Below are 25,707 nucleotides of genomic sequence, written 5' to 3' on the forward strand. Positions count from 1 at the left end.
TGTAAAAATCTGGCATGTGTCTGTAATGTAGTGAGGCAGGAACTCGACCAATGGCCTGGTAATCTGTTCCTAGATCTGTTGGTAAAAGTCAATCCTTTGCTGTAAACTCATGTTGCGTAAGGTAAAGGTTGACTTTTGCACTTGGAGACAATTGTTTTTATCGTCCTAACGTGCCGCATGGAGAGCTGGACGATCAATATCGAGTGCTACTAAAATCGTGTATCTCCGTTGTGGGGGTTTAGATTCAGATCTCTTCGGGTTTACGGTAATGAGGAGCCTACTCCACGATGACGTCATCGTTAGATGAAAGCTAGTGGGTCCCGCCCATCGGGACTCGCACTGAAACGAACAGAGAAACAAACCCAGCTTCACTGCTGTCGTGTACTTCACATGTCCTGTCTATTCTCCCAAATAACTATTTTGTTGTGAGAAAAGGTTACGAATTGATTGATTCCAATCTCAGACTTTAGGGAGTCAGTTTGTATCCATTACCTGCTGCTCGACCTCAAAAGGAAAGTGTTTTTGTTTCCTCCACGGAAAAGTTCGGAAAAGGTGAGTGGTGACTCGCTTCACTTCAAAGCCTTGCGCAAACATGATTGATTCATTAACGCCATTCATATAATGAGTACAGCATTTATCGTACAGCATTTATAAACAGTTACGCTATTAGCCTACATTACAGTTACGCTATTAGCCTACATTACAGTTACGCTATTAGCCTACATTATTGACAGTCGAATGAAAATAATTGCAGTCGCTCGATACAATCAAAATAACTGTAGTTGGCTATTTTACTATAGCTGTTTCATAATTAAGTCTAAATCATACCCATTAATTATTAACTGATGGGGATTCAAAACGAAGTGAAGCATATTTTTTTATTTAAATATTTGTAGTTGGAAGTTAGGGCGGGAGTGGGTTGCGTGGGGGCGGGTAGTTTAGGGGGGGAGGGGGTTTGCGTGTGTGTTAAGAGTCAGACTGGTGTAAATCCCAGTTTTCTTCTGTTCAGTGTTGTCAATATGAGTGGTTCTAGAAGGCTAGTGTTCTGTTGTCAACATGAATGGATCTAGAAGGCTAGTGTTCTGTTGTCAATATGAATGGTTCTAGAAGGCTAGTGTTCTGTTGCCAATATGAATGGTTAAGAAAGGCTAGTGTTCTGTTGTCAATATGAATGGTTCTAGAAGGCTAGTCTTCTGTTGTCAATATGAATGGTTCTAGAAGGCTAGTGTTCTGTTGCCAATATGAATGGTTCTAGAAGGCTAGTGTTCTGTTGTCAATATGAATGGTTCTAGAAGGCTAGTGTTCTGTTGTCAATATGATTGGTTCTAGAAGGCTAGTGTTCTGTTGCCAATATGAATGGTTCTAGAAGGCTAGTGTTCTGTTGTCAATATGAATGGTTCTAGAAGGCTAGTGTTCTGTTGTCAATATGATTGGTTCTAGAAGGCTAGTGTTCTGTTGTCAATATGAATGGTTCTAGAAGGCTAGTGTTCTGTTGTCAATATGAATGGTTCTAGAAGGCTAGTGTTCTGTTGTCAATATGAATGGTTCTAGAAGGCTAGTGTTCTGTAGACTAGTGTTCTGTGCTAATGGTCCCTAGTGGGCAATAAAACGAAAGTAGGAGGACAGAGAGGGTGATATTAGGAGGAGAGAGACGGAGAGGGAGGAGAGAGACAGAGAGGGCGGATATTAGGGATATTAGGTGGAGAGAGACAGAGAGGGCAGATATTAGGGATATTAGGTGGAGAGAGGGAGAAGAGAGACAGAGAGGGAGGATATTAGGGATATTAGGTGGAGAGAGACAGAGAGGGCAGATATTAGGGATATTAGGTGGAGAGAGGGAGGAGAGAGACGGAGAGAGAGGAGAGAGACAGAGAGGGCAGATATTAGGGATATTAGGTGGAGAGAGGGAGAAGAGACAGAGAGGGAGGATATTAGGGATATTAGGTGGAGAGAGACAGAGAGGGCAGATATTAGGGATATTAGGTGGAGAGAGGGAGGAGAGAGACTGAGAGAGAGGAGAGAGACAGAGAGGGCAGATATTAGGGATATTAGGTGGAGAGAGACAGAGAGGGAGAAGAGAGACAGAGAGGGAGGATATTAGGAGGAGAGAGACAGAGAGGGAGGATATTAGGAGGAGAGAGACCAATCCAAGGTCTGGGAATGGGGAAGTAGATGTGTCTACCACTCCAAGGTCTGGGAATGGGGAAGTAGATGTGTCTACCACTCCAAGGTCTGGGAATGGGGAAGTAGATGTGTCTACCACTCCAAGGTCTGGGAATGGGGAAGTAGATGTGTCTACCACTCCAAGGTCTGGGAATGGGGAAGTAGATGTGTCTCTACCACTCCAAGGTCTGGGAATGGGGAAGTAGATGTGTGTGTGGGAAGTTTCATAGAAATTGTGTTACTAGATACGTACAGTAAATCCTCTGTGTTTCTCTGGGTAAATGTGACCAGTCCTGTGGTGTGTGCCCTAAATGGCATCCTGAATGTTTGGGAATGTGATATCAGGAACCGTAATGTTTAGAAGCATCTTGTCGGAGTAGAAGTGTTTTGTTACTAAAGGTATTGAGTTACAATGTGGACGGACGGAAGACAGACAGTCAGACAGAGAGAGAGACATGAAGTCAGACAGACAGACAGAGACATGAAGTCAGACAGACAGACAGACAGACAGACAGACAGACAGACAGACAGACAGACAGACAGACAGACAGACAGACAGACAGTCAGACAGAGAGACAGACATGAAGTCAGACAGAGAGAGAGACATGAAGTCAGACAGAGAGAGAGACATGAAGTCAGACAGACAGACAGACATGAAGTCAGACAGACAGAGAGACATGAAGTCAGACAGTCAGACAGAGAGACATGAAGTCAGACAGACAGAGAGACATGAAGTCAGACAGACAGACAGAGAGACATGAAGTCAGACAGACAGACAGACAGAGAGACATGAAGTCAGACAGACACAGTCAGACAGACAGAGAGACAGAGAGAGAGACATGAAGTCAGACAGAGAGAGAGACATGAAGTCAGACAGTCAGACAGACAGAGAGACATGAAGTCAGACAGTCAGACAGACAGAGAGACATGAAGTCAGACAGTCAGACAGAGAGACATGAAGTCAGACAGACAGACAGACAGACAGAGAGACATGAAGTCAGACAGACAGACAGACAGACAGAGAGACATGAAGTCAGACAGACAGAGAGACATGAAGTCAGACAGACAGAGAGAGACATGAAGTCAGACAGACAGAGAGAGACATGAAGTCAGACAGACAGAGAGAGACATGAAGTCAGACAGACAGAGAGAGACATGAAGTCAGAGAGACAGAGAGAGACATGAAGTCAGAGAGAGAGAGACATGAAGTCAGAGAGACAGAGAGAGACATGAAGTCAGAGAGACAGAGAGAGACATGAAGTCAGAGAGACAGAGAGAGACATGAAGTCAGACAGACAGAGAGAGACATGAAGACAGACAGACAGACAGACAGACAGACAGTCATGAAGTCAGAGAGACAGACAGATAGTCATGAAGTCAGAGAGACAGTGTTAGTGTCTTTTCTGTGTTTTCTTAGAGAGCACTATGAGTTTGCTACTTCCCTCCAGACTCCCGCTGTGTGTGTTGTTGAAGAGGCACAAAGACATAGACACATTAGCTGTTACCCTCTCTGTTGTTGAACAGGCACAAAGACATAGACACATTAGCTGTTACCCGCTCTGTTGTTGACCAGGCACAAAGACATAGACACATTAGCTGTTACCCGCTCTGTTGTTGAAGAGGCACAAAGACATAGACACATTAGCTGTTACCCTCTCTGTTGTTGAAGAGGCACAAAGACATAGACACATTAGCTGTTACCCTCTCTGTTGTTGAAGAGACACATTAGCTGTTACCCTCTCTGTTGTTGACCAGGCACAAAGACATAGACACATTAGCTGTTACCCTCTCTGTTGTTGACCAGGCACAAAGACATAGACACATTAGCTGTTACCCTCTCTGTTGTTGAAGAGGCACAAAGACATAGACACATTAGCTGTTACCCTCTCTGTTGTTGAAGAGACACATTAGCTGTTACCCTCTCTGTTGTTGAAGAGGCACAAAGACATAGACACATTAGCTGTTACCCTCTCTGTTGTTGAAGAGACACATTAGCTGTTACCCTCTCTGTTGTTGAAGAGGCACAAAGACATAGACACATTAGCTGTTACCCTCTCTGTTGTTGACCAGGCACAAAGACATAGACACATTAGCTGTTACCCTCTCTGTTGTTGACCAGGCACAAAGACATAGACACATTAGCTGTTACCCTCTCTGTTGTTGAACAGGCACAAAGACATAGACACATTAGCTGTTAGCCTCTCTGTTGTTGAACAGGCACAAAGACATAGACACATTAGCTGTTAGCCTCTCTGTTGTTGAACAGACACAAAGACATAGACACATTAGCTGTTACCCTCTCTGTTGTTGACCAGGCACAAAGACATAGACACATTAGCTGTTACCCGCTCTGTTGTTGAAGAGGCACAAAGACATAGACACATTAGCTGTTACCCTCTCTGTTGTTGAAGAGGCACAAAGACATAGACACATTAGCTGTTACCCTCTCTGTTGTTGAAGAGACACATTAGCTGTTACCCTCTCTGTTGTTGACCAGGCACAAAGACATAGACACATTAGCTGTTACCCTCTCTGTTGTTGACCAGGCACAAAGACATAGACACATTAGCTGTTACCCTCTCTGTTGTTGAAGAGGCACAAAGACATAGACACATTAGCTGTTACCCTCTCTGTTGTTGAAGAGGCACAAAGACATAGACACATTAGCTGTTACCCTCTCTGTTGTTGAAGAGACACATTAGCTGTTACCCTCTCTGTTGTTGAAGAGGCACAAAGACATAGACACATTAGCTGTTACCCTCTCTGTTGTTGAAGAGACACATTAGCTGTTACCCTCTCTGTTGTTGAAGAGGCACAAAGACATAGACACATTAGCTGTTACCCTCTCTGTTGTTGACCAGGCACAAAGACATAGACACATTAGCTGTTACCCTCTCTGTTGTTGACCAGGCACAAAGACATAGACACATTAGCTGTTACCCTCTCTGTTGTTGAACAGGCACAAAGACATAGACACATTAGCTGTTACCCTCTCTGTTGTTGAACAGGCACAAAGACATAGACACATTAGCTGTTAGCCTCTCTGTTGTTGAACAGGCACAAAGACATAGACACATTAGCTGTTAGCCTCTCTGTTGTTGAACAGGCACAAAGACATAGACACATTAGCTGTTAGCCTCTCTGTTGTTGACCAGACACATTAGCTGTTAGCTTCTCTGTTGTTGACCAGACACATTAGCTGTTAGCCTCTCTGTTGTTGAACAGACACATTAGCTGTTAGCCTCTCTGTTGTTGACCAGACACATTAGCTGTTAGCCTCTCTGTTGTTGAACAGACACATTAGCTGTTAGCCTCTAGCTCCTGTCAGCCTGGCGATGGTGTTATGAAACTATTATCTATAGAGATGCATGATATATTGTGAACATATCGGTATCAGACGATATTAGCTAAAAAATGCCAATGTCGGTACATTGACGGCCCGGACGACGCTGGGCCAATTGTGCGCCGCCCTATGGGACTCCCAATCACGGCCGGATGTGATACAGCCTGGATTCAAACCAGGGACTGTAGTGACGCCTCTTGCTGCACGGAGATGCAGTGCCTTAGACCTCTGCGTACATGTGTGCATGCTAACTATTTAACTGTTCTAGAATGCTTAATATATACACAGGGTACCAGTACAGAGTCAATGATAACTTGGTTATATACACGGGGTACCAGTACAGAGTCAATGATAACCTGGTTATATACACAAGGTACCTAGTCAATGATAACTTGGCTATATACACGGGGTACCAGTAGCGAGTCAATGATAACTTGGTTGTATACACGGGGTACCAGTAGCGAGTCAATGATAACTTGGTTATATACACACGGGGTACCAGTAGCGAGTCAATGATAACTTGGCTATAAACACAAGGTACCTAGTCAATGATAACTTGGTTATATACACGGGGTACCAGTACCGAGTCAATGATAACTTGGTTATATACATGGGGTACCAGTAGCGAGTCAATGATAACTTGGTTATAAACACAAGGTACCTAGTCAATGATAACTTGGTTATATACACGGGGTACCAGTACCGAGTCAATGATAACTTGGTTATATACATGGGGTACCAGTAGCGAGTCAATGATAACTTGGGTATTTACACGGGGTACCAGTAGCGAGTCAATGATAACTTGGCTATATACACAGGGTACCAGTAGCGAGTCAATTATAACTTGGCTATATACACGGGGTACCAGTAGCGAGTCAATGATAACTTGGCTATATACACGGGGTACCAGTACAGAGTCAATGATAACTTGGTTATATACACACGGGGTACCAGTAGCGAGTCAATGATAACTTGGCTATATACACGGGGTACCAGTAGCGAGTCAATGATAACCTGGCTATATACACGGGGTACCAGTAGCGAGTCAATGATAACCTGGCTATATACACAGGGTACCAGTAGCGAGTCAATGATAACTTGGCTATATACACGGGGTACCAGTACAGAGTCAATGATAACTTGGCTATATACACGGGGTACCAGTACCGAGTCAATGATAACTTGGTTATATACACACGGGGTACCAGTAGCGAGTCAATGATAACTTGGCTATATACACGGGGTACCAGTACAGAGTCAATGATAACTTAGCTATATACACAGGGTACCAGTAGCGAGTCAATGATAACTTGGTTATATACACGGGGTACCAGTAGCGAGTCAATGATAACTTGGCTATATACAGGGGGTACCAGTAGCGAGTCAATGATAACTTGGTTATATACATGGGGTACCAGTAGCGAGTCAATGATAACTTGGCTATATACACGGGGTACCAGTAGCGAGTCAATGATAACTTGGCTATATACACGGGGTACCAGTAGCGAGTCAATGATAACTTGGCTATATACACGGGGTACCAGTAGCGAGTCAATGATAACTTGGCTATATACACGGGTTACCAGTAGCGAGTCAATGATAACTTGGCTATATACACGGGGTACCAGTACAGAGTCAATGATAACTTGGCTATATACACGGGGTACCAGTACAGAGTCAATGATAACTTAGCTATATACACGGGGTACCAGTAGCGAGTCAATGATAACTTGGTTATATACACGGGGTACCAGTAGCGAGTCAATGATAACTTGGCTATATACAGGGGGTACCAGTAGCGAGTCAATGATAACTTGGTTATATACACGGGGTACCAGTAGCGAGTCAATGATAACTTGGCTGTATACACGGGGTACCAGTACTCAGTCCATGGGCAGGGGTACGAGGTAGTAGAGGTACATGCACAGTGCATTCAGAAAGTGTTTACACCCCTTGACTTATTCCATGTTGTTGTGTTACAGCCTGAATTCAAAATGGATTACATTGATTGTATTTCTCACCTGTCTACACCCCATAATGACAAGGTAAAAACATTTTTATAGAAATGTTAGCAAATGTATTGAAAATGAAATACCATTTACATAAATATTCACAGCCCTGAGTCAATGCATGTTAGTGTTTCTGGGTGAGTCTCTAAGAGCTGTGAGTCTTTCTGGGTGAGTCTCTAAGAGCTGTGAGTCTTTCTGGGTGAGGCTCTAAGAGCTGTGAGTCTTTCTGGGTGAGGCTCTAAGAGCTGTGAGTCCTTCTGGGTGAGTCTAAGAGCTGTGAGTCCTTCTGGGTGAGTCTCTAAGAGCTGTGAGTCCTTCTGGGTGAGTCTCTAAGAGCTGTGAGTCCTTCTGGGTGAGTCTCTAAGAGCTGTGAGTCCTTCTGTGTAAATCTAAGAGCTGTGAGTCTTTCTGGGTGAGTCTCTTAAGAGCTGTGAGTCTTTCTGGGTGGGTCTCTAAGAGCTGTGAGTCCTTCTGGGTGAGTCTCTAAGAGCTGTGAGTCTTTCTGGGTGAGTCTCTAAGAGCTGTGAGTCCTTCTGTGTAAATCTAAGAGCTGTGAGTCCTTCTGGGTGAGTCTCTAAGAGCTGTGAGTCCTTCTGGGTGAGTCTAAGAGCTGTGAGTCCTTCTGTGTAAATCTAAGAGCTGTGAGTCCTTCTGGGTGGGTCTCTAAGAGCTGTGAGTCCTTCTGGGTGGGTCTCTAAGAGCTGTGAGTCCTTCTGGGTGAGTCTCTAAGAGCTGTGAGTCCTTCTGGGTGAGTCTAAGAGCTGTGAGTCCTTCTGTGTAAATCTAAGAGCTGTGAGTCCTTCTGGGTGGGTCTCTAAGAGCTGTGAGTCCTTCTGGGTGGGTCTCTAAGAGCTGTGAGTCTTTCTGGGTGAGTCTCTAAGAGCTGTGAGTCCTTCTGTGTAAATCTAAGAGCTGTGAGTCCTTCTGGGTGGGTCTCTAAGAGCTGTGAGTCCTTCTGGGTGGGTCTCTAAGAGCTGTGAGTCCTTCTGTGTAAATCTAAGAGCTGTGAGTCCTTCTGGGTGAGTCTCTAAGAGCTGTGAGTCCTTCTGGGTGGGTCTCTAAGAGCTGTGAGTCCTTCTGGGTGGGTCTCTAAGAGCTGTGAGTCTTTCTGGGTGAGTCTCTAAGAGCTGTGAGTCCTTCTGTGTAAATCTAAGAGCTGTGAGTCCTTCTGGGTGAGTCTCTAAGAGCTGTGAGTCCTTCTGGGTGAGTCTCTAAGAGCTGTGAGTCCTTCTGGGTGAGTCTAAGAGCTGTGAGTCCTTCTGTGTAAATCTAAGAGCTGTGAGTCCTTCTGGGTGGGTCTCTAAGAGCTGTGAGTCTTTCTGGGTGAGTCTCTAAGAGCTGTGAGTCCTTCTGTGTAAATCTAAGAGCTGTGAGTCCTTCTGGGTGGGTCTCTAAGAGCTGTGAGTCCTTCTGGGTGGGTCTCTAAGAGCTGTGAGTCCTTCTGTGTAAATCTAAGAGCTGTGAGTCCTTCTGGGTGAGTCTCTAAGAGCTGTGAGTCCTTCTGGGTGGGTCTCTAAGAGCTGTGAGTCCTTCTGGGTGGGTCTCTAAGAGCTGTGAGTCTTTCTGGGTGAGTCTCTAAGAGCTGTGAGTCCTTCTGTGTAAATCTAAGAGCTGTGAGTCCTTCTGGGTGAGTCTCTAAGAGCTGTGAGTCCTTCTGTGTAAATCTAAGAGCTGTGAGTCTTTCTGGGTGAGGCTCTAAGAGCTGTGAGTCTTTCTGGGTGAGTCTCTTAAGAGCTGTGAGTCTTTCTGGGTGGGTCTCTAAGAGCTGTGTGTCCTTCTGGGTGAGTCTCTAAGAGCTGTGAGTCTTTCTGGGTGAGTCTCTAAGAGCTGTGAGTCCTTCTGTGTAAATCTAAGAGCTGTGAGTCCTTCTGGGTGAGTCTCTAAGAGCTGTGAGTCCTTCTGGGTGAGTCTAAGAGCTGTGAGTCCTTCTGTGTAAATCTAAGAGCTGTGAGTCCTTCTGGGTGGGTCTCTAAGAGCTGTGAGTCCTTCTGGGTGAGTCTCTAAGAGCTGTGAGTCCTTCTGGGTGAGTCTAAGAGCTGTGAGTCCTTCTGTGTAAATCTAAGAGCTGTGAGTCCTTCTGGGTGGGTCTCTAAGAGCTGTGAGTCCTTCTGGGTGGGTCTCTAAGAGCTGTGAGTCTTTCTGGGTGAGTCTCTAAGAGCTGTGAGTCCTTCTGTGTAAATCTAAGAGCTGTGAGTCCTTCTGGGTGAGTCTCTAAGAGCTGTGAGTCCTTCTGGGTGGGTCTCTAAGAGCTGTGAGTCCTTCTGGGTGGGTCTCTAAGAGCTGTGAGTCTTTCTGGGTGAGTCTCTAAGAGCTGTGAGTCCTTCTGTGTAAATCTAAGAGCTGTGAGTCCTTCTGGGTGAGTCTCTTAAGAGCTGTGAGTCTTTCTGGGTGGGTCTCTAAGAGCTGTGAGTCTTTCTGGGTGAGTCTCTAAGAGCTGTGAGTCCTTCTGTGTAAATCTAAGAGCTGTGAGTCCTTCTGTGTAAATCTAAGAGCTGTGAGTCCTTCTGGGTGGGTCTCTAAGAGCTGTGAGTCCTTCTGGGTGAGTCTCTAAGAGCTGTGAGTCCTTCTGGGTGAGTCTAAGAGCTGTGAGTCCTTCTGTGTAAATCTAAGAGCTGTGAGTCCTTCTGGGTGGGTCTCTAAGAGCTGTGAGTCCTTCTGGGTGGGTCTCTAAGAGCTGTGAGTCTTTCTGGGTGAGTCTCTAAGAGCTGTGAGTCCTTCTGTGTAAATCTAAGAGCTGTGAGTCCTTCTGGGTGAGTCTCTAAGAGCTGTGAGTCCTTCTGTGTAAATCTAAGAGCTGTGAGTCCTTCTGGGTGAGTCTCTAAGAGCTGTGAGTCCTTCTGGGTGAGTCTCTAAGAGCTGTGAGTCCTTCTGGGTGAGTCTCTAAGAGCTGTGAGTCCTTCTGTGTAAATCTAAGAGCTGTGAGTCCTTCTGGGTGAGTCTCTAAGAGCTGTGAGTCCTTCTGTGTAAATCTAAGAGCTGTGAGTCCTTCTGGGTGAGTCTCTTAAGAGCTGTGAGTCCTTCTGGGTGAGTCTCTAAGAGCTGTGAGTCCTTCTGTGTAAATCTAAGAGCTGTGAGTCTTTCTGGGTGAGTCTCTAAGAGCTGTGAGTCCTTCTGTGTAAATCTAAGAGCTGTGAGTCCTTCTGGGTGAGTCTCTAAGAGCTGTGAGTCCTTCTGGGTGAGTCTCTAAGAGCTGTGAGTCCTTCTGGGTGAGTCTCTAAGAGCTGTGAGTCCTTCTGGGTGAGTCTCTAAGAGCTGTGAGTCCTTCTGGGTGAGTCTCTAAGAGCTGTGAGTCCTTCTGGGTGAGTCTCTAAGAGCTGTGAGTCCTTCTGGGTGAGTCTCTAAGAGCTGTGAGTCTTTCTGGGTGAGTCTCTAAGAGCTGTGAGTCCTTCTGGGTGAGTCTCTAAGAGCTGTGAGTCCTGTGTAAATCTAAGAGCTGTGAGTCCTTCTGGGTGAGTCTCTAAGAGCTGTGAGTCCTTCTGGGTGAGTCTCTAAGAGCTGTGAGTCCTTCTGGGTGAGGCTCTAAGAGCTGTGAGTCCTTCTGGGTGAGGCTCTAAGAGCTGTGAGTCCTTCTGGGTGAGTCTCTAAGAGCTGTGAGTCCTTCTGGGCGAGTCTCTAAGAGCTGTGAGTCCTTCTGGGTGAGTCTCTAAGAGCTGTGAGTCCTTCTGGGTGAGTCTCTAAGAGCTGTGAGTCCTTCTGGGTGAGTCTCTAAGAGCTGTGAGTCCTTCTGGGTGAGTCTCTAAGAGCTGTGAGTCTTTCTGGGTGAGGCTCTAAGAGCTGTGAGTCTTTCTGGGTGAGGCTCTTAAGAGCTGTGAGTCTTTCTGGGTGGGTCTCTAAGAGCTGTGAGTCCTTCTGGGTGAGTCTCTAAGAGCTGTGAGTCTTTCTGGGTGAGTCTCTAAGAGCTGTGAGTCCTTCTGTGTAAATCTAAGAGCTGTGAGTCCTTCTGGGTGAGTCTCTAAGAGCTGTGAGTCCTTCTGGGTGAGTCTAAGAGCTGTGAGTCCTTCTGTGTAAATCTAAGAGCTGTGAGTCCTTCTGGGTGGGTCTCTAAGAGCTGTGAGTCCTTCTGGGTGAGTCTCTAAGAGCTGTGAGTCCTTCTGGGTGGGTCTCTAAGAGCTGTGAGTCCTTCTGGGTGGGTCTCTAAGAGCTGTGAGTCTTTCTGGGTGAGTCTCTAAGAGCTGTGAGTCCTTCTGTGTAAATCTAAGAGCTGTGAGTCCTTCTGGGTGAGTCTCTAAGAGCTGTGAGTCCTTCTGGGTGGGTCTCTAAGAGCTGTGAGTCCTTCTGGGTGGGTCTCTAAGAGCTGTGAGTCTTTCTGGGTGAGTCTCTAAGAGCTGTGAGTCCTTCTGTGTAAATCTAAGAGCTGTGAGTCCTTCTGGGTGAGTCTCTAAGAGCTGTGAGTCCTTCTGTGTAAATCTTAGAGCTGTGAGTCTTTCTGGGTGAGTCTCTTAAGAGCTGTGAGTCTTTCTGGGTGGGTCTCTAAGAGCTGTGAGTCCTTCTGGGTGAGTCTCTAAGAGCTGTGAGTCTTTCTGGGTGAGTCTCTAAGAGCTGTGAGTCCTTCTGTGTAAATCTAAGAGCTGTGAGTCCTTCTGTGTAAATCTAAGAGCTGTGAGTCCTTCTGGGTGGGTCTCTAAGAGCTGTGAGTCCTTCTGGGTGGGTCTCTAAGAGCTGTGAGTCTTTCTGGGTGAGTCTCTAAGAGCTGTGAGTCCTTCTGTGTAAATCTAAGAGCTGTGAGTCCTTCTGGGTGAGTCTCTAAGAGCTGTGAGTCCTTCTGTGTAAAGCTAAGAGCTGTGAGTCCTTCTGGGTGAGTCTCTAAGAGCTGTGAGTCCTTCTGGGTGAGTCTCTAAGAGCTGTGAGTCCTTCTGTGTAAATCTAAGAGCTGTGAGTCCTTCTGGGTGAGTCTCTAAGAGCTGTGAGTCCTTCTGTGTAAATCTAAGAGCTGTGAGTCCTTCTGGGTGAGTCTCTAAGAGCTGTGAGTCCTTCTGGGTGAGTCTCTAAGAGCTGTGAGTCCTTCTGTGTAAATCTAAGAGCTGTGAGTCCTTCTGGGTGAGTCTAAGAGCTGTGAGTCCTTCTGTGTAAATCTAAGAGCTGTGAGTCCTTCTGGGTGAGTCTCTAAGAGCTGTGAGTCTTTCTGGGTGAGGCTCTAAGAGCTGTGAGTCTTTCTGGGTGAGTCTCTAAGAGCTGTGAGTCCTTCTGTGTAAATCTAAGAGCTGTGAGTCCTTCTGGGTGAGTCTCTAAGAGCTGTGAGTCTTTCTGGGTGAGTCTCTAAGAGCTGTGAGTCCTTCTGTGTAAATCTAAGAGCTGTGAGTCCTTCTGGGTGAGTCTCTAAGAGCTGTGAGTCCTTCTGGGTGAGTCTCTAAGAGCTGTGAGTCCTTCTGGGTGAGTCTCTAAGAGCTGTGAGTCCTTCTGGGTGAGTCTCTAAGAGCTGTGAGTCCTTCTGGGTGAGTCTCTAAGAGCTGTGAGTCCTTCTGGGTGAGTCTCTAAGAGCTGTGAGTCCTTCTGGGTGAGTCTCTAAGAGCTGTGAGTCTTTCTGGGTGAGTCTCTAAGAGCTGTGAGTCCTTCTGGGTGAGTCTCTAAGAGCTGTGAGTCCTTCTGGGTGAGTCTCTAAGAGCTGTGAGTCCTTCTGGGTGAGTCTCTAAGAGCTGTGAGTCCTTCTGGGTGAGTCTCTAAGAGCTGTGAGTCCTTCTGGGTGAGTCTCTAAGAGCTGTGAGTCCTTCTGTGTAAATCTAAGAGCTGTGAGTCCTTCTGGGTGAGTCTCTAAGAGCTGTGAGTCCTTCTGGGTGAGTCTCTAAGAGCTGTGAGTCCTTCTGGGTGAGGCTCTAAGAGCTGTGAGTCCTTCTGGGTGAGGCTCTAAGAGCTGTGAGTCCTTCTGGGTGAGGCTCTAAGAGCTGTGAGTCCTTCTGGGTGAGGCTCTAAGAGCTGTGAGTCCTTCTGGGTGAGTCTCTAAGAGCTGTGAGTCCTTCTGGGTGAGTCTCTAAGAGCTGTGAGTCCTTCTGGGTGAGTCTCTAAGAGCTGTGAGTCCTTCTGGGTGAGTCTCTAAGAGCTGTGAGTCCTTCTGGGTGAGTCTCTAAGAGCTGTGAGTCCTTCTGGGTGAGTCTCTAAGAGCTGTGAGTCCTTCTGGGTGAGTCTCTAAGAGCTGTGAGTCCTTCTGGGTGAGTCTCTAAGAGCTGTGAGTCCTTCTGGGTGAGTCTCTAAGAGCTGTGAGTCCTTCTGGGTGAGTCTCTAAGAGCTGTGAGTCCTTCTGGGTGAGTCTCTAAGAGCTTTACACACCTGGATTGTACAATGTTTGCACATTATTCTAAAAACACATCTCCAAGCTCTGTCAAGTTGGTCGTTGATCATTGCTAGACGGCCATTTTCAAGTCTTGCTCATACATTTTCAAACCGATTTTAAGTCAAAACTGTAACTAGGCCACCCAGGAACATTCACTGTCTTCTTGGTGAGCAACTTCAGTGTATATTTGGCCTTGTGTTTTAGGTTATTGTCCTGCTGAAAGGTGAATTCATCTCCCATCTCTCTGGTGGAAACCAGACTGAACCAGGTTTCCCTCTAAGATTTTGTCGTTGCGTAACTCTGTTGAGTTTATTTTTGTCCTCAGAATATGAAGTGGTGGTTTATTTGTTAACATTTCTGTCTGACCCGGCCTGGTATAGAGGTCCTGAGTGGCAGTCTGTCTGACACCGCCTGGTATAGAGGTCCTGGGTGGCAGTCTGTCTGACACCGCCTGGTATAGAGGTCCTGGGTGGCAGTCTGTCTGACACCGCCTGGTATAGAGGTCCTGGGTGGCAGTCTGTCTGACACCGCCTGGTATAGAGGTCCTGGGTGGCAGTCTGTCTGACACCGCCTGGTATAGAGGTCCTGGATGGCAGTCTGTCTGACTACTGCTGTACAACTTCACACCGCTCCTTGCTTCAACCCGCTCCTTGCTTCAACCCGCTCCTTGCTTCACACCGCTCCTTGCTTCACACCACTCCTTGCTTCACACCGCTCCTTGCTTCACACCTTTGCAGGAAGAGTAGAACTAAATAGAACAGAAGGACATTTCTCAGTTTAGGTTTGTTAAAGGGATTTCATCTCCGGTGACTGGGCAGGAAGAGACTTGGGGCACTTCCTGATTTATGTTTTCCAGTCCTGTTCCTGGTTTCCTCCCTGAGGATGGTGTGGGAAGGAAGGATAGGGGAGGGGGGAGGAGCTGTGTCTCTACCCAGGCTGTGTGTGTGTTTTAAGCCGATCCTTAACTATTTAGAGTTAATGCCTAAACTTCACCCTAAGCACAAAATGTGATGTTTGGAACAACTTCTAAATGTTACGTTTGAGAAATATGGATAAACGTGAGACTGAGACAGCTGATTGGACAAACACAGACCAGAAAGAAATGGAAGGATTCAGTGTTCACTAGTAGAACCAGCTGAATCTCCTCCGTTACGTCAACCTGTTGATGTGTTCACTACTAGAACCAGCTGAATCTCCTCCGTTATTTCAACCTGTTGATGTGTTCACTACTAGAACCAGCTGAATCTCCTCCGTTATGCCAACCTGTTGATGTGTTCACTACTAGAACCAGCTGAATCTCCTCCGTTATGTCAACCTGTTGATGTGTTCACTACTAGAACCAGCTGAATGTCCTCCGTTACGTCAACCTGTTGATGTGTTTACTACTAGAAGTAGTGTCCTGCTGGTTAGTGTCTAGTCTACACTATTAAACAGGGATTCACTGGTACAGACTATAATTCAGATGTAGTGTCCTGCTGGTTAGTGTCTAGTCTACACTATTAAACAGGGATTCACTGGTACAGACTATAATTCAGATGTAGTGTCCTGCTGGTTAGTGTCTAGTCTACACTATTAAACAGGGATTCACTGGTACAGACTATAATTCAGATGTAGTGTCCTGCTGGGAGGGACAGTGATGATGATGATAATCAACACCAAGAGGTTTAACTGTGTGTCTGATCCTATACAGACATGAGGGAAGGGACAGTGATGATGATGATAATCAACTCCAAGAGGTTTAACTGTGTGTCTGATCCTATACAGACATGAGGGAAGGGACCGTGATGATAATCAGTGATGGTGTATTTATGTATGTATGTATGTTATGGCAGCAGTACTGCTAAACCTGTCTGACCGGTAATATTGGAGGTTATTCAGAAAGAAAAAAATATAGGACACACACACACACAGACAGAGAGATGTAGAGATCAGCATTGGTCTCTGGTGGAATATTCCATGGGTCTGATCGCTACTGAAACCAGCCAGTGTCAGCAGGTGTGTGTGTAAAATAGTTCCATTGTGTCCATCTGGTTGACATGTGTGGCGATCTCAATTGCAGCCAGAGGAGGAGGGTCAGTTTATACAGGAAATGTATCCGATTAAAAAAAAAAAAAAAGTATTTGTAATCATGACAATTACAACAATACTGAATGAACACTTATTTTAACTTAATACATCAATAAAAACTATTTAGCCTCAAATAAATAATGAAACATGTTCAATTTGGTTTAAATAATGCAAAAACACAGTGTTGGAGAAGTAAAAGTGCAGTATGTGTCATGTAAAAAAGCTAACGTTTGAGTTCCTGGCTCAGAACATGAGAACATATGAAAGCTGGTGGTTCCTTTTAACATGAGTCTTCAATATTCCCAGGTAAGACGTTTTAGGTTGTAGTTATTATAGGACTATTTCTCTCTATACCATTTGTATTTCATTAACCTTTGGATATTGGATGTTCTTTTAGGCACTTTAGTATTGCCAGTGTAACAGTATAGCTTCCGTCCCTCTCCTCGCTCCTCCCTGGGCTCGAACCAGCAACACAATGACAACAGCCACCCTCGAAGCAGCGTTACCCATGCAGAGCAAGGGGACCAACTACTCCAAGTCTCAGAGCGAGTGATGTTTGAAACGCTATTAGCGCACACGCCGCTAACTAGTTAGCCATTTCACATCGGTTACACCAGCCTCATCTCGGGAGTTGATAGGCTTGAAGTCATAAACAGCGCAATGCTTGACGCACAACGAAGAGCTGCTGGCAAAACGCACGAAAGTGCTGTTTGAATGAATGTTTACGCGCCTGCTTCTGCCTACCACCGCTCAGTCAGATACTTGTATGCTCAGTCAGATTATATGCAACGCAGGACATGCTAGATAAACTAGTAATATCATCAACCATGTGTAGTTAACTAGTGATTATGATTAATTGATTGATTGTTTTTATTAAGTTTAATGCTAGCTAGCAACTTACCTTGGCTTACTGCATTCTCGTTGCACTTGTGGAGTGCAACGAGAGAGAGGCAGGTCGTTATTGCGTTGGACTAGTTAACTGTAAGGTTGCAAGATTGGTTCCCCCGAGCTGACAGGGTGAAAATCAAGACAAGTGTGTCTTGCCTACAGTCAAGCATCGTGGTGGGAGTGTCATGGTCTGGGGCTGCATGAGTGCCGCAGGGCAGTATTCCAACATGATAACGACCACTAACGCACCTCCAAGACGACCACCGCCTTGCTAAAGAATCTGAGGGTAAAGGTGATGGACTGGCCAAGCATGTCTCCAGACCTAAACCCTATTGAGCATCTGTGGGGCATCCTCAAACGGAAGGTGGAGGAGTGCAAGGTCTCCAACATCCACCAGCTCCGTGACGTCGTCATGGAGGAGTGGAAGAGGACTCCAGTGGCAACCTGTGAAGCTCTGGTAAACTCCATGCCCAAGAGGGTTAAGGCAGTACTGGAAAATGGTGTCCACACAAAATATTGACACTTTGGGCCCACTTTCGACATTTTCACTTTGGGGTCTACTCACTTTTGTTGCCAGCGGTTTAGACATTAATGACTGTGTGTTGAGTTATTTTGAGAGGACATCAAATTTACACTGTTATACAAGCTGTACACTCACTACTTTACATTGTAGCAAAGTGTCATTTCTTCAGTGTTGTCACATGAAAAGATATACTCAAATATTTACAAAAATGTGAGGGGTGTACTTACTTTTGTGATCTACTATATATTGATTGCAATTGTTCCCGAATGAGTGAGTGTTCATGTGCAAAGGATGAGCATTTCAATTAATATAATTATCAACTCTGTAGTGACTTCTCAGCTTGCTCCCACTCCCCCGTTTTGTCCACCAAGCCGCCATGCCGGTTTAGCCCACTAGGGGCACATTCTCCTATCATTTCTTGAAACCATATTTACTTTGTGTGTTTGTGTGTGCACTTCTGTGATTGTTTAGTTAGTTCATAAATAAATGATTTAAGACAATTGATGTATGGATGACTCATAGTGAAGACTGGGTTCCAACAATTTACAACATTTGGAATGAGACTAACGTGAGAAAATAAATAACTAATTAATTTGAAGACTAAATGATCAGATATAAAATATCTGAAAAGTTATGTTAGGAAAATTATAACTTTAATATGAATATTTTTCCTTGGTGCACCGACTTCCTAGTTAATTACAGTTACATGATTCATCAGTTTAATCGCGTAATAATAATTACAGAGAATCTTTGATAAAAACCAGTCCTCAATTTATTGTATTATTTTTTAGCTTTATTTAACCAGGTAGGCTAGTTGAGAACACCTTTATTTAACCAGGTAGGCTAGTTGAGAACACCTTTATTTAACCAGGTAGGCTAGTTGAGAACACCTTTATTTAACCAGGTAGGCTAGTTGAGAACACCTTTATTTAACCAGGTAGGCTAGTTGAGAACACCTTTATTTAACCAGGTAGGCTAGTTGAGAACACCTTTATTTAACCAGGTAGGCTAGTTGAGAACACCTTTATTTAACCAGGTAGGCTAGTTGAGAACACCTTTATTTAACCAGGTAGGCTAGTTGAGAACACCTTTATTTAACCAGGTAGGCTAGTTGAGAACACCTTTATTTAACCAGGTAGGCTAGTTGAGAACACCTTTATTTAACCAGGTAGGCTGGTTGAGAACACCTTTATTTAACCAGGTAGGCTGGTTGAGAACACCTTTATTTAACCAGGTAGGCTAGTTGAGAACACCTTTATTTAACCAGGTAGGCTAGTTGAGAACACCTTTATTTAACCAGGTCGGCAAGTTGAGAACAAGTTCTCATTTACAACTGAGACCTGGCCAAGACAAAGCAACGCAGTTCGACAGATACAACGACAGAGTTACACATGGAGTAAAACAAACATACAGTCAATAATACAGTATAAACAAGTCTATATACAATGTGAGCAAATGAGGTGAGAAGGGAGGTAAAGGCAAAAAAGGCCATGATGGCAAAGTAAATACAATATAGCAAGTAAAACACTGGAATGGTAGTTTTGCAATGGAAGAATGTGCAAAGTAGAAATAAAAATAATGGGGTGCAAAGGAGCAAAATAAATAAAAATTAAATACAGTTGGGAAAGAGGTAGTTGTTTGGGCTAAATTATAGGTGGGCTATGTACAGGTGCAGTAATCTGTGAGCTGCTCTGACAGTTGGTGCTTAAAGCTAGTGAGGGAGATAAGTGTTTCCAATGTCAGAGATTTTTGTAGTTCGTTCCAGTCATTGGCAGCAGAGAACTGGAAGGAGAGGCGGCCAAAGAAATAATTGGTTTTGGGGGTGACTAGAGAGATATACCTGCTGGAGCGTGTGCTACAGGTGGGAGATGCTATGGTGACCAGCGAGCTGAGATAAGGGGGGACTTTACCTAGCAGGGTCTTGTAGATGACATGGAGCCAGTGGGTTTGGCGACGAGTATGAAGCGAGGGCCAGCCAACGAGAGCGTACAGGTCGCAATGGTGGGTAGTATATGGGGCTTTGGTGACAAATGGATTGCACTGTGATAGACTGCATCCAATTTGTTGAGTAGGGTATTGGAGGCTATTTTGTAAATGACATCGCCAAAGTCGAGGATTGGTAGGATGGTCAGTTTTACAAGGGTATGTTTGGCAGCATGAGTGAAGGATGCTTTGTTGCGAAATAGGAAGCCAATTCTAGATTTAACTTTGGATTGGAGATGTTTGATATGGGTCTGGAAGGAGAGTTTACAGTCTAACCAGACACCTAAGTATTTGTAGTTGTCCACATATTCTAAGTCAGAGCCGTCCAGAGTAGTGATGTTGGACAGGCGGGTAGGTGCAGGTAGCGATCGGTTGAAGAGCATGCATTTAGTTTTACTTGTATTTAAGAGCAATTGGAGGCCACGGAAGGAGAGTTGTATGGCATTGAAGCTTGCCTGGAGGGTTGTTAACACAGTGTCCAAAGAAGGGCCGGAAGTATACAGAATGGTGTCGTCTGCGTAGAGGTGGATCAGAGACTCACCAGCAGCAAGAGCGACCTCATTGATGTATACAGAGAAGAGAGTCGGTCCAAGAATTGAACCCTGTGGCACCCCCATAGAGACTGCCAGAGGTCCGGACAGCAGACCCTCCGATTTGACACACTGAACTCTATCAGAGAAGTAGTTGGTGAACCAGGCGAGGCAATCATTTGAGAAACCATGGCTGTCGAGTCTGCCGATGAGGATGTGGTGATTGACAGAGTCGAAAGCCTTGGCCAGATCAATGAATACGGCTGCACAGTAATGTTTCTTATCGATGGCGGTTAAGATATCGTTTAGGACCTTGAGCGTGGCTGAGGTGCACCCATGACCAGCTCTAATACCAGATTGCATAGCAGAGAAGGTACGGTGAGATTCGAAATGGTCGGTAATCTGTTTGTTGACTTGGCTTTCGAAGACCTTAGAAAGGCACGGTAGGATAGATATAGGTCTGTAGCAGTTTGGGTCAAGAGTGTCCCCCCCTTTGAAGAGGGGGATGACCGCAGCTGCTTTCCAATCTTTGGGAATCTCAGACGACACGAGAGGTTGAACAGGCTAGTAATAGGGGTGGCAACAATTTCGGCAGATAATTTTAGAAAGAAAGGGTCCAGATTGCCTAGCCCGGCTGATTTGTAGGGGTCCAGATTTTGCAGCTCTTTCAGAACTTCAGCTGAATGGATTTGGGAGAAGGAGAAATGGGGAAGGCTTGGGCAAGTTGCTGTTGGGGGTGCAGTGCTGTTGACCGGGGTTGGAGTAGCCAGGTGGAAAGCATGGCCAGCCGTAGAAAAATGCTTATTGAAATTCTCAATTATGGTGGATTTATCAGTGGTGACAGTGTTTCCTATCTTCAGTGCAGTGGGCAGCTGGGAGGAGGTGTTCTTATTCTCCATGGACTTTACAGTGTCCCAGAACTTTTTTGAGTTAGTGTTGCAGGAAGCAAATTTCTGCTTGAAAAACCTAGCCTTGGCTTTTCTAACTGCCTGTGTATAATGGTTTCTAGCTTCCCTGAACAGCTGCATATCACAGGGGCTGTTCGATGCTAATGCAGAACGCCATGGGATGTTTTTGTGTTGGTTAAGGGCAGTCAGGTCTGGGGAGAACCAAGGGCTATATCTGTTCCTGGTTCTAAATTTCTTGAATGGGGCATGTTTATTTAAGATGGTTAGGAAGGCATTTAAAAAAAAATATCCAGGCATCCTCTACTGACGGGATGAGATCAATATCCTTCCAGGATACCCCGGCCAGGTCGATTAGAAAGGCCTGCTCCCAGAAGTGTTTCAGGGAGCGTTTGACAGTGATGAGTGGAGGTCGTTTGACCGCTGACCCATTACGGATGCAGGCAATGAGGCAGTGATCGCTGAGATCTTGGTTGAAGACAGCAGAGGTGTATTTAGAGGGGAAGTTGGTTAGGTTGATATCTATGAGGGTGCCCGTGTTTAAGGCTTTGGGGAGGTACCTGGTAGGTTCATTGATAATTTGTGTGAGATTGAGGGCATCAAGTTTAGATTGTAGGATGGCTGGGGTGTTAAGCATGTTCCAGTTTCAGGTCGCCTAGCAGCACGAACTCTGAAGATAGATGGGGGGCAATCAGTTCACATATGGTGTCCAGAGCACAGCTGGGGGCAGAGGGTGGTCTATAGCAGGCGGCAACGGTGAGAGACTTGTTTTTAGAGAGGTGGATTTTTAAAAGTAGAAGTTCAAATTGTTTGGGTACAGACCTGGATAGTAGGACAGAACTCTGCAGGCTATCTTTGCAGTAGATTGCAACACCGCCCCCTTTGGCAGTTCTATCTTGTCTGAAAATGTTGTAGTTTGGAATTAAAATTTCTGAATTTTTGGTGGTCTTCCTAAGCCAGGATTCAGTATTCATTTAATGATAGTAAAGACACGACACTGGGATTGAACCCACTATCTTGGTGTTGCAAGAGTCATGCTCTTGTGTCACTGGCCTACACACAATACCCCATGTTAAAGTTAAATAATGTTTTTAGAAATGTTTACAAATTAGTTACAAATGTCAAGCGTAGAGGCACTGAGTCTGAAGGTCGGCCTTGAAATACATCCACAGGTACACCTCCAATTGACTCATGTCAATTAGCCTATCAGAAGCTACTAAAGCCATGACATCATTTTCTGGAATTTCCCAAGCTGTTTAAAGGCACAGTCAACTTAGTGTATGTAAACTTCTGACCCACTGGAATTGTGATACAGTGAATTATAAGTGAAATAATCTGTCTGTAAACAATTGTTGGAGAAATGACATGTGTCATGCACAAAGTAGATGTCCTAACCGACTTGACAAAACTATAGTTTGTTAACAAGAAATTTGTGGAGTTGTTAAAAAACGAGTTTTAATGACTCCAACCTAAGTGTATGTAAACTTCCCACTTCAACTGTATATAGCCATGTAATGTGTAGAACACATTTTATATCTGAATGTTCTGTAACATTAAACCCTCCTGAACAGGCCCCATGGGCTAGAACCTGGCAGCTCTTTGATTGGTGTTGCCATGGTGAAGAGGGTTCTTTATGTCCTAGGAGGGCACTGATTGGACGGCCAGGGTTTGGAGTGGGTGTGTTTCTGTGTCTGCAGTCAGGCTAGTGCCTATGTAGCTGATTGACAGTTTTCAGTGTGAGTCTAGTAGAGTTGACTTAGATCAGTAGATCTGGGAGCAGGCCATCACAGTAGAGTAGACTTAGCCTGGTCCCAGATCTACTGATCTATCACAGTAGAGTAGAAATAGCCTGGGCACGTCCCAGTTCTGTTTGTGCATCATGCTAATACTGCTTGTCATGTCTAACAGTGGCATAATGGCACAAACAGACTGGTACCCAGGCTAGGGAAGAAATGACAGACCAAATCCATTTCCTAGACAGTGGAACAGGAAATGAAAGAGATGGATGGGCCAAGAGAAAAGAGTTAGGAGGGAAGGACAACAATGATACCACCCTCACTCCCTGTTATCTCTTCATATTCTCTGTAGTCATGACATCCACCTGTCTATTGTAAACTGTTCAGAGGGTCATTTGGAACTGTGATGTCATAATCAGGTCTATTAGTAGAACAACTAAACTGGGTTTCTCCTGTCTGCCTCTCTGTCTGTCTACTCTAGGTGGTTGTCATGACTACCCTTCCTCCCACAATGTCTTCTGAAGCCACGCGCATCCAGGGGTCAGTATCCCCATGCTCTACGACCCCTCCCCTGACCTCTGGGGCCCCTGGCTCCCCGGTCTCCCCAGTCTCTCCGGTGTCCCCTGGGTCCCTGTGCCCGCCAGCATCCCGGTACCGAGACCGTTCCCCCTCCCCCATGAGAGGTTACCTCATACCCAGCCCCCTGCCAACCAGACGTACTAGGACCTGCTCCGCGTGAGTGCTGCACACACACACACACACACACACACACACACACACACACACACCTAGTTAGTGTTATAATTCAATAGTTATGAAACTGCTTAACTTATTATGTCTAGGGGTCCTAGCTACGTGGTCTGTAACCTGACTCATTCTGTCTAGGGGTCCTAGCTACATGTAATCTGACTCATTATGTCTAGGGGTCCTAGCTACGTGGTCTGTAACCTGACTCATTCTGTCTAGTTGTCCTAGCTACATGTAACCTGACTCATTATGTCTAGTTGTCCTAGCTACATGTAACCTGACTCATTATGTCTAGTTGTCCTAGCTACATGTAACCTGACTCATTATGTCTAGTTGTCCTAGCTACATGTAACCTGACTCATTATGTCTAGTTGTCCTAGCTACATGGTCTGTAACCTGACTCATTATGTCTAGGGGTCCTAGCGACGTGGTCTGTAACCTGACTCATTATGTCTAGGGGTCCTAGCGACGTGGTCTGTAACCTGACTCATTATGTCTAGGGGTCCTAGCGACGTGGTCTGTAACCTGACTCATTATGTCTAGGGGTCCTAGCGACGTGGTCTGTAACCTGACTCATTATGTCTAGGGGTCCTAGCGACGTGGTCTGTAACCTGACTCATTATGTCTAGGGGTCCTAGCGACGTGGTCTGTAACCTGACTCATTATGTCTAGGGGTCCTAGCGACGTGGTCTGTAACCTGACTCATTATGTCTAGGGGTCCTAGCGACGTGGTCTGTAACCTGACTCATTATGTCTAGGGGTCCTAGCGACGTGGTCTGTAACCTGACTCATTATGTCTAGGGGTCCTAGCGACGTGGTCTGTAACCTGACTCATTATGTCTAGGGGTCCTAGCGACATGGTCTGTAACCTGACTCATTCTGTCTAGGGGTCCTAGCTACATGTAATCTGACTCATTATGTCTAGGGGTCCTAGCTACGTGGTCTGTAACCTGACTCATTATGTCTAGGGTTCCTAGCTACGGGGTCTGTAACCTGACTCATTATGTCTAGGGGTCCTAGCTACATGGTCTGTAACCTGACTCATTATGTCTAGGGGTCCTAGCTACATGGTCTGTAACCTGACTCATTATGTCTAGGGGTCCTAGCTACATGTAATCTGACTCATTATGTCTAGGGGTCCTAGCTACGTGGTCTGTAACCTGACTCATTCTGTCTAGGGGTCCTAGCTACATGTAATCTGACTCATTATGTCTAGGGGTCCTAGCTACGTGGTCTGTAACCTGACTCATTATGTCTAGGGTTCCTAGCTACGGGGTCTGTAACCTGACTCATTATGTCTAGGGGTCCTAGCTACATGGTCTGTAACCTGACTCATTATGTCTAGGGGTCCTAGCTACATGGTCTGTAACCTGACTCATTATGTCTAGGGGTCCTAGCTACGTGGTCTGTAACCTGACTCATTCTGTCTAGGGGTCCTAGCTACATGTAATCTGACTCATTATGTCTAGGGGTCCTAGCTACGTGGTCTGTAACCTGACTCATTATGTCTAGGGTTCCTAGCTACGGGGTCTGTAACCTGACTCATTATGTCTAGGGGTCCTAGCTACATGTAATCTGACTCATTATGTCTAGGGGTCCTAGCTACGTGGTCTGTAACCTGACTCATTATGTCTAGGGTTCCTAGCTACGGGGTCTGTAACCTGACTCATTATGTCTAGGGGTCCTAGCTACATGGTCTGTAACCTGACTCATTATGTCTAGGGGTCCTAGCTACATGGTCTGTAACCTGACTCATTATGTCTAGGGGTCCTAGCTACATGGTCTGTAACCTGACTCATTATGTCTAGGGGTCCTAGCTACATGGTCTGTAACCTGACTCATTATGTCTAGGGGTCCTAGCGACGTGGTCTGTAACCTGACTCATTATGTCTAGGGGTCCTAGCGACATGGTCTGTAACCTGACTCATTATGTCTAGGGGTCCTAGCGACATGGTCTGTAACCTGACTCATTATGTCTAGGGGTCCTAGCGACATGGTCTGTAACCTGACTCATTATGTCTAGGGGTCCTAGCGACGTGGTCTGTAACCTGACTCATTATGTCTAGGGGTCCTAGCTACATGGTCTGTAACCTGACTCATTATGTCTAGGGGTCCTAGCGACGTGGTCTGTAACCTGACTCATTATGTCTAGGGGTCCTAGCTACATGGTCTGTAACCTGACTCATATCTAATTAAACTCATTATACCCAAACTAAAGACCCTAAACCAAACCAAAGGCCTCAAGGCCACCAATGAAATCCTCGAGCCTCACGGTTTTACCAGCTGGGACACTGACTGACCATCACCTTAATTGGCTGCACCTGATGTGCTTATCAAGGCTTAGCTCAGCACCTAGACCCTGTAGGTTCTGCCCCCTGGGGGCGGAGTGTGGAAGTGTTTCCTGGCAGTGGCAATGTGTTGACTAACTGTTTGCCAACGTTACCCCCATCATAACACTGTGCCCCGTGTCATAACACTGTGCCCCGTGTCATAACACTGTGCCCCGTGTCATAACACTGTGCCCCGTGTCATAACACTATATAATGTA

At 45.6% G+C, this 25,707-nt stretch overlaps 1 protein-coding gene across 1 annotated transcript in view; it reads left to right on the plus strand.

The window, feature by feature from the left end:
• The window catches only part of LOC116359925 (calcium-regulated heat stable protein 1), a 30,023-nt gene continuing 4,316 nt past the window's right edge, over window positions 1-25,707 (plus strand). The window contains exons 1-2 of the mRNA XM_031813983.1: window positions 1-552; window positions 22,894-23,147. Coding sequence (XP_031669843.1) covers window positions 22,903-23,147 — 245 coding nt within the window. The 5' untranslated portion in view covers window positions 1-552; window positions 22,894-22,902. The remainder of the gene's footprint in view (window positions 553-22,893; window positions 23,148-25,707) is intronic.

The sequence above is a fragment of the Oncorhynchus kisutch genome, unplaced genomic scaffold (assembly GCF_002021735.2).
Source record: "Oncorhynchus kisutch isolate 150728-3 unplaced genomic scaffold, Okis_V2 Okis06b-Okis10b_hom, whole genome shotgun sequence".
Lineage (NCBI taxonomy): Eukaryota > Metazoa > Chordata > Actinopteri > Salmoniformes > Salmonidae > Oncorhynchus > Oncorhynchus kisutch.